This window comes from Xenopus tropicalis, chromosome 9, assembly GCF_000004195.4.
Source record: "Xenopus tropicalis strain Nigerian chromosome 9, UCB_Xtro_10.0, whole genome shotgun sequence".
Classification (NCBI taxonomy): domain Eukaryota; kingdom Metazoa; phylum Chordata; class Amphibia; order Anura; family Pipidae; genus Xenopus; species Xenopus tropicalis.
The window spans coordinates 89,273,622-89,285,757 of record NC_030685.2 but is presented as its reverse complement, the minus strand read 5'-3'; the positions used below and the strand labels follow the sequence as shown (position 1 = coordinate 89,285,757).

The 12,136-nt window shown below is 50.8% G+C and overlaps 1 protein-coding gene across 1 annotated transcript in view; it reads right to left on the bottom strand.

Moving 5' to 3' along the window:
* Positions 1-1,147: 1,147 nt before the first annotated feature.
* Positions 1,148-12,136, bottom strand: part of gli2 (GLI family zinc finger 2) — an 81,815-nt gene continuing 70,826 nt past the window's right edge. The window contains exons 12-14 of the mRNA XM_002943283.5: positions 10,791-11,057; positions 7,210-7,537; positions 1,148-5,927 (exon numbers count right to left, since the gene is read on the bottom strand). Of these exons, the coding sequence (XP_002943329.3) occupies positions 3,679-5,927; positions 7,210-7,537; positions 10,791-11,057 (2,844 nt within the window). The 3' untranslated portion in view covers positions 1,148-3,678. The remainder of the gene's footprint in view (positions 5,928-7,209; positions 7,538-10,790; positions 11,058-12,136) is intronic.

Here is a 12,136-nt window from a genome sequence, read left to right as displayed (position 1 = left end):
CCTGTGCCTCCCTCAGCTCCCCCGTGCTTCATTTAGCTCCTCCCCCTGCACCTCCTTTAGCTCCTCCCCCTGTACCTGTGTCTCCCTCAGATACCCCCTGCACCTCCCTCAACTCCTCCCCCTGCACCTCCCTCAGCTCCCCCCTGCACCTCCTCAGCTTCTCCCCTGCACCTGTGCCTCCCTCAGCTCCCTCCCTGCGCTTCCTTTAGCTCCTCCCCCTGCACCTCCTTTAGCTCCTCCTCCTGTACCTGTGTCTCCCTCAGATACCCCCTGCACCTTCCTCAACTCCTCCCCCTGCACCTCCCTCAGCTCCCCCTGCACCTCCTTTAGCTCCTCCCCCTGTACCTGTGTCTCCCTCAGATCCCCCCCGCACCTCCCTCAACTCCTCCCCTAGCCCCCGCACCTCCTTTGCTCCTCCCCCTGTACCTCCCTCAACTCCTCCCCCTGCACCTCCCTCAGCTCCCCCCTGCACCTCCTCAGCTTCTCCCCTGCACCTGTGCCTCCCTCAGCTCCCTCCCTGCGCTTCCTTTAGCTCCTCCCCCTGCACCTCCCTCCCTGCACCTCCTTTAGCTCCTCCTCCTGTACCTGTGTCTCCCTCAGATACCCCCTGCACCTTCCTCAACTCCACCCCTGCACCTCCCTCAGCTCCCCCCTGCACCTCCTTTAGCTCCTCCCCCTGTACCTGTGTCTCCCTCAGATCCCCCCCGCACCTCCCTCAACTCCTCCCCTAGCCCCCGCACCTCCTTTAGCTCCTCCCCCTGTACCTCCCTCAGCCCCTCCCCTGCATCTGTGCCTCCCTCACCTCCCCCCTGCGCTTCCTTTAGCTCCTCCCCCTGCACCTGTGCCTCCCTCAGCTCCTCCCCCCTGCGCTTCCTTTAGCTCCTCCCCCTGCGCCTCCCTCAGCTCCTCCCCTGCACCTGTGCCTCCCTCAGCTCCTCCCCCTGCACCTGTGCCTCCCTCAGCTCCCCCCCTGCGCTTCCTTTAGCTCCTCCCCCTTCACCTGTGCCTCCCTCAGCTCCCCCCCTGCACCTCCCTCAGCTTTATCCTGGCACGGTAATACAGGGGGGCACTCTCACTCCAGCAACTCCCAGCATCCCAGTGACAGCCGATTGGCTCGTCCCTCTCCATAAGAAACACAGAGACAAAGTGCAAAAATGATGGTTTAATTATACAAAACGGTGTCTCTGTACAGATGCGACTCACAACTCAATTCTTTTAATGTAAAAAATGCTACAAATGTTCATGAGTTAGAAATTCCGGAGCGTTTGCCCCGGCGCCTTTATACACACTATGTACAGGAATGCAGGGGGGCCCCAGTCACTGTATTGTACCGTATGGACCAGGCGGTTAACCCCTGACATGCAGCCCTCTCCCTGGGGCCCTCGCTTGCAATGCATTGTGGGAGACAGGAATCCTGTTATTGCTTTGGATGGCATTATGTGCCAGGCTGAGTTCCATGACAAACAGTAGGGGCAAAGGTCTTGCTGGAAACCCAATGGGCATGAAGGGCAGATCTGCATCCCTGTGTGTTCCTGGCACTGGCTTAATGCCAATTTGTGGCACGGGTACTGGAAGGTGGCATATGTTACAGTGTCAGTGTGTGCCTGGCCAATCACAGCCCCCATATGCCAAGTAACCCCGTGGGTATGCTGTATATCTGTAATCAAAACAAGCCACTGTATACTGAGCTGCTCCTTATCTTAAAGCCTAACAGGCTGCAGCTGGGGGGGGGGGGTGTTTATACAGAGGTATCTCAGTGGATAGCTGATTTGATTGTGCTTTACACAAGCCCTATTCATTGAAGCTAATGTTAAAAGGAGGGGTCTTTGTAGGAATTTACTGTGGCTTCTGTCTCATCTACACACCCAAGCCCCCCCCCCCCGAGCCAATACTAGGACTTACCCAATTACCCCAAAGCTACAGCCCCAAAGCTCCAGTCCATGTAACCTGCCTCCCCGGTCTATTACTGTGAGTGTGTAAAGCAGCTCTTTGCTCTCTCCCCCAATAAGATGGGAAGATGAGGACCAAGCCCCCACCCTACTGGCCAATAACAGTTTCGGGGAACACCCCCCTCCCTTCCTCACATGGAGATCTGATAACCAACTCTGCTCCACGTACCAGTAACTTGCCGATCCCCGGGGCCCTACTTGCACCCCAGTTACCCTCAGTGGCAGGACTATAGCAGCTCTCTATTCTCCCCCCAGTGACCCCAATATAAAAGACCCTCTTTCTGCTCTACACCAACCAATGAGGAGAAGGAGCTGACCTTCTGCTTTACTCACCCATGACTTTTAGTGGGAAGTCTCAGTTCTACACCGATAACCTTCAGTGCTAGGGTGATACTCTGCACCCCAATAACCTTCAGTGCTAGGGTGATACTCTGCACCCCAATAACCTTCAGTAGCAGATAATAACCAGCTCCCTACTCAATGCGCCGGAGTGGGAGGATGATAATCAGCTTTATTCTCACCCCACCAATGATCCTAAGGGTGGGAGACTATAACTTTCTGTGCTACTCGTTAAGTGATGTTACCCAGCTCTCTGCTCTACTGAAATGATACCAAACTCTTTACACCCCAATAATCTTGAGTTTAAGATAATACAACCCAATAACCTGCTAACCAGCTCTCCACCCTGCCCCCCAATGCCCCTAAAGGGGTCACCAACTATCAGTTCTACTCACCATCAACCTTCAGTGCTGGGATCATTCCCAACTCCCTACTCTGTACCCCAATAATCTTTCCTCACACTCCAATAAGCTTGATAATCACCCCAACAGTGACCCCAAGAGGGAAGGTAATTGCCAGCTCTCTGCTCTACTAAGATCTATACCTCGATCGCTTTCAGTGGCAGGACCATACCCAGCTCTCTGTCCCACCCACCCATGACCTTCAGTCAGAAGATATTAACTAACTCTCTAGTCTACTAAGATGGTACCCAACTCTTCACTCTACACCCCAATACCCTCAGTGGAAGATCATAACCATCTTGCAACTTTACATCCCAACTAACTTTAGTGGCAGGACCATACCCAGCTCTCTGTCCCACCCACCCATGACCTTCAGGCAGAAGATAGTAACTAACTCTCTAGTCTACTAAGATGGTACCCAACTCTTCACTCTACACCCCAATACCCTCAGTGGAAGATCATAACCATCTTGCAACTTTTCATCCCCACTAACTTCAGTGGCAGGACCATACCCAGCTCTCTATCCTGCCCACCAATGGCCTTCGGGGGGAGGATGGAAACCAACTCTTTGCTCTACAACTACTACTGATACTGAGCTCTTTACTCTACGCCCCAATAACCTTGAGCAGAAGAATAATGATCTACTCATCCTACCAGTAACCTTAACCGATAGGAATGTGACCTTAATTGGAAAGATTGTGACCAACTCATCGCTCGCCAACAGTCTACTGAGCAGATATTTGCCCCCACCACGTAGGGAAGATCTGCTCTTGGGGATCCATAATGTCCTCTCTGGTTTCCAGACCTTGGGGGTTAAAATGAGTGTATTTAGTGCTTTAATATGAAAGGGTCTCAATTACTCTCCTTATTGCTCTTAGTTTATATATATATATGTGGCCTGGGCAAATGGAAGGCATTGAGGTGGGAAGGGGCCAAGAATAGTGTATTTACAAGGGGGGCAGTTAGTGGGTCAATGCAATGGGAGCGTCTCAGAGCCCTAATGTCTGGGGCATCAGGTTGAGAAACTTGCTCTCCTCCGCCAGGGTAGTGAGCATGGAGCTCATGTCTCCTATGGCCATGTTGCCTATCCCGGCGGGGATGGAGGGGAGCGTCAGGGAGTTCCTGGGAGTTGTAAGGCGGGAGGAGGTCTGGGAGAAGCTCTGCAAGAGGCCGGGGCTCAAGGTTCCTGACATGAGACTCGAGTGATCCCCGTCGTCCATCATGGCGTCAAAATCTATAACGGGGGGTTGTTCCAGACCTTGGGAGTCTACGGTGCTCGTGACCTGATTTGCCCCCGGAGAGGGCAGGGTGGGCAGTTGCCGGGCCGTGCAGTCTATGCCAGGGCTGAAGGTTCCATTTGGCTCGAACATGTGAATCTGCGCGGAATAATAAAGCAAAGCGTTGTCTTTGGGGCTCGGATCTGCCTCCTCGCTGGGTCTTTTTGGTGTTGCCTCTGCCGTTTGTTGGGCCGGGCTCAGATCCCCGACAGGGTGCGGACTCCGCATGTAGGAAGGCTGATGTCCCGGGTGGATGTTCCTGGGTCGGTTAGGGGGGTGTGGGGCAGCTGGGGGTCTTGGCTGGATCATTCCGTGGTTGAACGGCTGCCCAGACATTCCGAGAGTGTTCTGTTGTGGCTCCAACCCATTCTGCTGAGTCGGGACTGTGTAGGCGTTGGGGGGGCGGAGTCCGTCTTGGTTAATGGGGAAGTTATTTGCGAAGCCCTGCGTGGGTGCTGCGCGCGCAGCGAGGTGCTGGTGACTCAGTGTGTTGCTTGGCGCCGAATGCGTGGGAACGCCGGGCCTCTCCGCCATGTTGTTACAGGATGGAGAATGCTGGCTCTGGCCGTCCTGCATTGCTCTCGGGCTCAGCATTGATTGGTTCTGGCTGTAGCTCTGTTGGGGGCCCAAGTCAGAACCGACATTTTGGCACTGGCGCAACTGCGGTTGTCTTTGTTGCATATAATTAAACCTCTGTCCGTTAAGACTGAAATTCCTCTGTACCGACTCCTGGCCCATAATATTGGGGGGCCCCTGGGCAGGCGCTGGGGTGAAGTTCTGGTACTGGGCAAAGTTCTGCTTCTGCTGGACAACCGCTAAGTTGCCTGGGGCAAGCGGCTGCTTGGGTAGATCCCCGGCATCAACCGTGCCCGAGCTGACTTCATTCCACTGGACTGGCAAGTGGTTCTCCTGCAGGTTAGCCGTCTGGCCGAGGCATTGGGCCAATGTAGGGAAGTTCCTGCCGGAGTAGGGCCCGGGGGCCCGGTGTTGTTCCGGTGGGTTGTGATGGAACGGTTTCATGTTGCTTTGCAGATTCCGGCCCAGACCGTTGTACTCAGGCAGGTTCTGCTCCGGGGCCTCCCGGTTCTGAGCTCTGAGGTACTGAACGACATCATCAGGGAGCATGAGGTCATCGTCCCCAGCGGGGACATCGGCGTCACAGGACATGGCCTCCATGGCCACATTTTCAGTGATGCTGGGGGGCCGGGGGGAATAGAGGTGCCTGTGGAGGCTGCCGTCGGAGCGGGTGTAGTGCTGCAGGCCCCCGTTTCTCCGCTCCAGTAGGGCCGGGGGGTGCAACGAGTTCATACTGTTCATGCTATGGAAGCGCTGGACCCTTGGGAGAGCTTGGCCCTCCGGCCCCCCAATCCTTCTGACCGGGTCACTAGCCCGCCTGGAGTTATTCCCCAGAATTTCATGGGGGAAGGCGGCGAGCCCCGGGTTTGCATCCCCATCGCTGCAACGTCTCGGGAGGGGGAGCTGCCGGAACGGAGGCAACGGAAAGTCTGTTCCATCCATCAGGGACAACTTGTTCCTCAGACTTATCCTGTCCATGTTGGGAAGAGGAGTGGGGGGCGGGCCGCCGGTGGCCGCGGCATACTTGGCCTTTAATCGGTACTGCTGGGCGGGGGTGAGGTTGAGCAGGTTTGGAAGGCCGCTGTGCTGGCTAGCCTCGCTGGAGCGCCTCGACGCATCGGTGGAAATGGGGTCGTAAGAATCCGCCGAGCTGGAATTATTCAGGCGGCCCCCAAACTGCGAGGTTTCGCTCGAGCGGCGACTGGAGAAGTAGGGGGAGATGCCGGAGGACCGGCGGCTGGTGTAGGCGGAGCTTACGGTGCTGCCGGTGCTGTCGCGCCGCTCATTCAGGTGGTTCAGCACCGTCACCTCATTCATGGACAGTTCCGCTGCCCGGCCGCCGAGGAGCACATTGCTGGGGACACCGAGGGCATCGAGTGACGGACCTGGGAGCGGAAGGAAAGAACATTAGGGCATTAGTGGGGTACAGCTATCATCCGTTAGACTGAGGGTAAATGGGCATTAGTGGGGTACAGCTATCATCCGTTAGACTGAGGGTAAATGGGCATTAGTGGGGTACAGCTATCATCCGTTAGACTGAGGGTAAATGGGCATTAGTGGGGTACGGCTATCATCCGTTAGACTGAGGGGAAATGGGCATTAGTGGGGTACAGCTATCATCCGTTAGACTGAGGGGAAATGGGCATTAGTGGGGTACAGCTATCATCCGTTAGACTGAGGGTAAATGGGCATTAGTGGGGTACAGCTATTATCCGTTAGACTGAGGGTAAATGGGCATTAGTGGGGTACAGCTATTATCCGTTAGACTGAGGGTAAATGGGCATTAGTGGGGTACACCTATCATCCGTTAGACTGAGGGTAAATGGGCATTAGTGGGGTACAGCTATCATCCGTTAGACTGAGGGTAAATGGGCATTAGTGGGGTACAGCTATTATCCGTTAGACTGAGGGTAAATGGGCATTAGTGGGGTACAGCTATTATCCGTTAGACTGAGGGTAAATGGGCATTAGTGGGGTACACCTATCATCCGTTAGACTGAGGGTAAATGGGCATTAGTGGGGTACGGCTATCATCCGTTAGACTGAGGGTAAATGGGCATTAGTGGGGTACGGCTATCATCCGTTAGACTGAGGGTAAATGGGCATTAGTGGGGTACGGCTATCGTCCGTTAGACTGAGGGTAAGTGGGCATTAGTGGGGTACAGCTATTATCCGTTAGACTGAGGGTAAATGGGCATTAGTGGGGTACGGCTATCATCCGTTAGACTGAGGGTAAGTGGGCATTAGTGGGGTACGGCTATCGTCCGTTAGACTGAGGGTAAGTGGGCATTAGTGGGGTACGGCTATCATCCGTTAGACTGAAGGTAAATGGGCATTAGTGGGGTACGGCTATCGTCCGTTAGACTGAAGGTAAATGGGCATTAGTGGGGTACGGCTATCGTCCGTTAGACTGAGGGTAAATGGGCATTAGTGGGGTACGGCTATCGTCCGTTAGACTGAGGGTAAATGGGCATTAGTGGGGTACGGCTATCGTCCGTTAGACTGAGGGTAAATGGGCATTAGTGGGGTACAGCTATCGTCCGTTAGACTGAGGGTAAATGGGCATTAGTGGGGTACAGCTATTTCTCACAAGAGCCCTGTACCACCCCTGCATTATTAGCCTGGCACTGCCAACCCCGCGGGCACCGGCTTGGGACCCCCACGTACCGTTTGCGCTGATGGTTGGCAGCCGGGTGTTCCTGACTGGCGGCGCCGGGTTCATGAATGAACAGGAATCTTTCACCGTTTTCAGTTTCTCTTTCTTCAGCTGCTCCAGTCTCTGCACCGCGGTTCCGCCATGTTTGCGCAGTTGCAGGCCGATCCCTGCGCCGCCGGACGACACCGTGGAGTCTACAACCGGGCTGGTCTCCTCCAATCCAAACAGCTCTCCCAGGCCCCCCTCGCCGTGCAGGCTCACGTCTACTCCACTGTCAATGCCATAGGGGGACGGCTCACTGCTGCAGGACGACTGCCCGCCGGGGCTGGACTGGTGCATCTGGCAGGGAGATGACAGTTAGTGAAGAAGGGCTGGGGGTGCTCGCAGCCCCCACGTCACAAATCAACCTTTTCCTTTTATTGAATATTTAATGGCAAACAGGATAGTTTTCAGCAATGATCTGCTGGGTTTAACATTAGCTTTACAATAGGAGGCCAGGAGCAGCCTTGTGCAGATAGGAGAGTATAAAGGCAAATTACTATCACTTTCTAATACCCATTGCTGCCCCAATCCTACTGCCCCTTGTTCATTAGCTCTACCCACGGCTTCTCTCACCTTGGCACAGCCTGTCCATGGGGGGCGCAATACAAACAGGGAGAATAACAGGAAGGTTAGTTACACAAAGAGCAATGAGTGATTAGTTACACACAGAGAGTTACACAAACACTGTGCCCTAGTGAGCAAAACTGCACAAGCACCGACCCCCCCCAGGAAACATGGACACACCCCCTGGGAAACATGGACACACCCCCTGGGAAACATGGACACACCCCCTGGGAAACATGGATACCCCCTCCCCGAGAATCACCAACATTGGCTACCATTATGAGATATCCAGAAACCTGTTATCTAGAAAGCTCCAAATTATAGGAAGGCCGTCTCCCATAGATACCTGTACTTGATCCCAACTAAGATATAATTACCCCTTATTGGGGCAGAACAGCCCTATTGGGTTTATTTAATGGTTAAATGATTCCCTTTTCTCTGTAATAATAAAACAGTACCTGTACTTGATCCCAACTAAGATATAATTACCCCTTATTGGGGCAGAACAGCCCTATTGGGTTTATTTAATGGTTAAATGATTCCCTTTTCTCTGTAATAATAAAACAGTACCTGTACTTGATCCCAACTAAGATATAATTACCCCTTATTGGGGCAGAACAGCCCTATTGGGTTTATTAATGGTTAAATGATTCCCTTTTCTCTGTAATAATAAAACAGTACCTGTACTTGATCCCAACTAAGATATAATTACCCCTTATTGGGGGCAGAACAGCCCTATTGGGTTTATTTAATGGTTAAATGATTCCCTTTTCTCTGTAATAATAAAACAGTACCTGTACTTGATCCCAACTAAGATATAATTACCCCTTATTGGGGCAGAACAGCCCTATTGGGTTTATTTCATGGTTAAATGATTCCCTTTTCTCTGTAATAATAAAACAGTATCTGTACTTGATCCCAACTAAGATATAATTACCCCTTATTGGGGGCAGAACAGCCCTATTGGGTTTATTTCATGGTTAAATGATTCCCTTTTCTCTGTAATAATAAAACAGTATCTGTACTTGATCCCAACTAAGATATAATTACCCCTTATTGGGGCAGAACAGCCCTATTGGGTTTATTTCATGGTTAAATGATTCCCTTTTCTCTGTAATAATAAAACAGTATCTGTACTTGATCCCAACTAAGATATAATTACCCCTTATTGGGGCAGAACAGCCCTATTGGGTTTATTTCATGGTTAAATGATTCCCTTTTCTCTGTAATAATAAAACAGTACCTGTACTTGATCCCAACTAAGATATAATTACCCCTTATTGGGGCAGAACAGCCCTATTGGGTTTATTTAATGGTTAAATGATTCCCTTTTCTCTGTAATAATAAAACAGTATCTGTACTTGATCCCAACTAAGATATAATTACCCCTTATTGGGGCAGAACAGCCCTATTGGGTTTATTTCATGGTTAAATGATTCCCTTTTCTCTGTAATAATAAAACAGTATCTGTACTTGATCCCAACTAAGATATAATTACCCCTTATTGGGGCAGAACAGCCCTATTGGGTTTATTTCATGGTTAAATGATTCCCTTTTCTCTGTAATAATAAAACAGTACCTGTACTTGATCCCAACTAAGATATAATTACCCCTTATTGGGGCAGAACAGCCCTATTGGGTTTATTTCATGGTTAAATGATTCCCTTTTCTCTGTAATAATAAAACAGTACCTGTACTTGATCCCAACTAAGATATAATTACCCCTTATTGGGGCAGAACAGCCCTATTGGGTTTATTTCATGGTTAAATGATTCCCTTTTCTCTGTAATAATAAAACAGTACCTGTACTTGATCCCAACTAAGATATAATTACCCCTTATTGGGGCAGAACAGCCCTATTGGGTTTATTTCATGGTTAAATGATTCCCTTTTCTCTGTAATAATAAAACAGTACCTGTACTTGATCCCAACTAAGATATAATTACCCCTTATTGGGGCAGAACAGCCCTATTGGGTTTATTTCATGGTTAAATGATTCCCTTTTCTCTGTAATAATAAAACAGTATCTGTACTTGATCCCAACTAAGATATAATTACCCCTTATTGGGGCAGAACAGCCCTATTGGGTTTATTTCATGGTTAAATGATTCCCTTTTCTCTGTAATAATAAAACAGTATCTGTACTTGATCCCAACTAAGATATAATTACCCCTTATTGGGGGCAGAACAGCCCTATTGGGTTTATTTCATGGTTAAATGATTCCCTTTTCTCTGTAATAATAAAACAGTACCTGTACTTGATCCCAACTAAGATATAATTACCCCTTATTGGGGCAGAACAGCCCTATTGGGTTTATTTCATGGTTAAATGATTCCCTTTTCTCTGTAATAATAAAACAGTATCTGTACTTGATCCCAACTAAGATATAATTACCCCTTATTGGGGCAGAACAGCCCTATTGGGTTTATTTCATGGTTAAATGATTCCCTTTTCTCTGTAATAATAAAACAGTACCTGTACTTGATCCCAACTAAGATATAATTACCCCTTATTGGGGGCAGAACAGCCCTATTGGGTTTATTTCATGGTTAAACGATTTTTAAGGAGATCCAAAATATGGCATGACCCCTTATCCGGAAAACACCAGGTACTGGGCGTTCTGGATAACAGGTCCCAGACCCATAGAGCCATAGCCATAAAGCAAGGTGCTGCTAATGCTGCACAGGGTTAAGGACCCATGGGGCTGACTCGGGGCAGTTAATATGAAGGGGAGGGCGCCGCAGGCTGCAGAGCTATATTTTGCCATTAGCGCTGCTGTGTTTCTGCCCATAAAACCCAACTGCTCTCACTTTACTGCATCACAAACGTCTCCCATAAATACGCAGCTCGTTGCGGTTTAACGACCTGACTGTGTGACAGCTTTATAAGCAGCCGCCTCCCACCCCGGGCAGAATTTATACAGAGAGGTGCCCGACGTGCCCGACCCAATGTGCCACCCAACCTGTTAGCTACGGGCACGCTCACCATGTTGTCTTCGGTTTTGATGCTCCTGGCCTGCAGGCAGTCCTCCCGCTCCCTGGGGGCGCTGTTGGGGTGCTCCCTGCCGCTCAGCTTGGCGCTCGCCTCGTTGTCCCCGTTCTCCTTGGTTACGGAAGGTTTTTGGATGATGTCATTGCGGTGCTTCTTGGTCACATGGGCCTCCGGTCCATGTACCGTTTTAACGTGTTTCCTGAGAGAGCTGGGGTCCGTGTAGCGCTTTGTGCACCCCGGGATCTTACAGATGTAGGGTTTCTGCCAAGGAGAAGCCATTGAGATCAATATGGCAGCTCCCACCAATGTGCCAAGGGGCAAAGAGCCCTGCAGGGGCACCTCACTATGGATGCAGTGCTGCCCATTACCCACAGTGCAACAGCTCTCTGTATGGGCCCTAAGGGGTGCAGTTTTGCTCTAGCGCTCACTTTTGGGGGGCAATAATCAATGAGGCCCTAGACTGGCATTTAGAGTTAATGTGAGACACCATAAAGTGCCAGCGGGCCGACAGCGGGTTCAGGCCAAATGCCACCCAACCGTAACCAAGCGGCTCACATTTAACTCTATGGAAAGGGACATGGGGGTGATTTCCAGAGCTTTGGTTATAATATGTGGGGGGACCGTAAGCCTTGGGGGTGCGTGTATTTAATATCAGGACTGAAAAGAGCAATTTCTGCCCTAAATCCCAAGGGGAGACTTACTGAGCCCCGGGGTCCCCAATGGAAGAAAAAGGAGATTTCTGGGCCGATAGTAAAGGGGAAATAAAGTCCCCGGAGAGAATTGGGCCAATAATATCTGGATGTCAAGCATAACATGCGCTACTGAGGGGCGGGGCGAGGGGCGGGGCAGTTGCTGTCAGCACAATGGGGGTTATAGATGGGGGTTAAAGAATGGGGTTACAGGTGGGGGGGTTACAGAATGGGGGTTATAGATGGGAATTACAGAATAGGGGGTTATACTGTAAATGGGGGTTAAAGTATGGGAGTTATAGATGGAGGTTACAGGATGGGGGTTATAGATGGGGTTATAGAATGGGGGTTATAGAATGGGGGTAATAGATGGGGTTACAGAATGGGGGTTATAGATGGAGGTTACAGAATGGGGGTTATAGATGGGGTTACAGAATGGGGGTTACAGAATGGGGGTTACTGAATGGGGGTTACAGAATGGGGGTTACAGAATGGGGGTTACAGAATGGGGGTTATAGATGGGGTTACAGAATGGGGGTTACAGAATGGGGGTTACTGAATGGGGGTTACTGAATGGGGGTTACAGAATGGAGGTTACAGAATGGGGGTTATAGATGGGGTTACAGAATGGGGGTTACAGGAAGGGGGTTA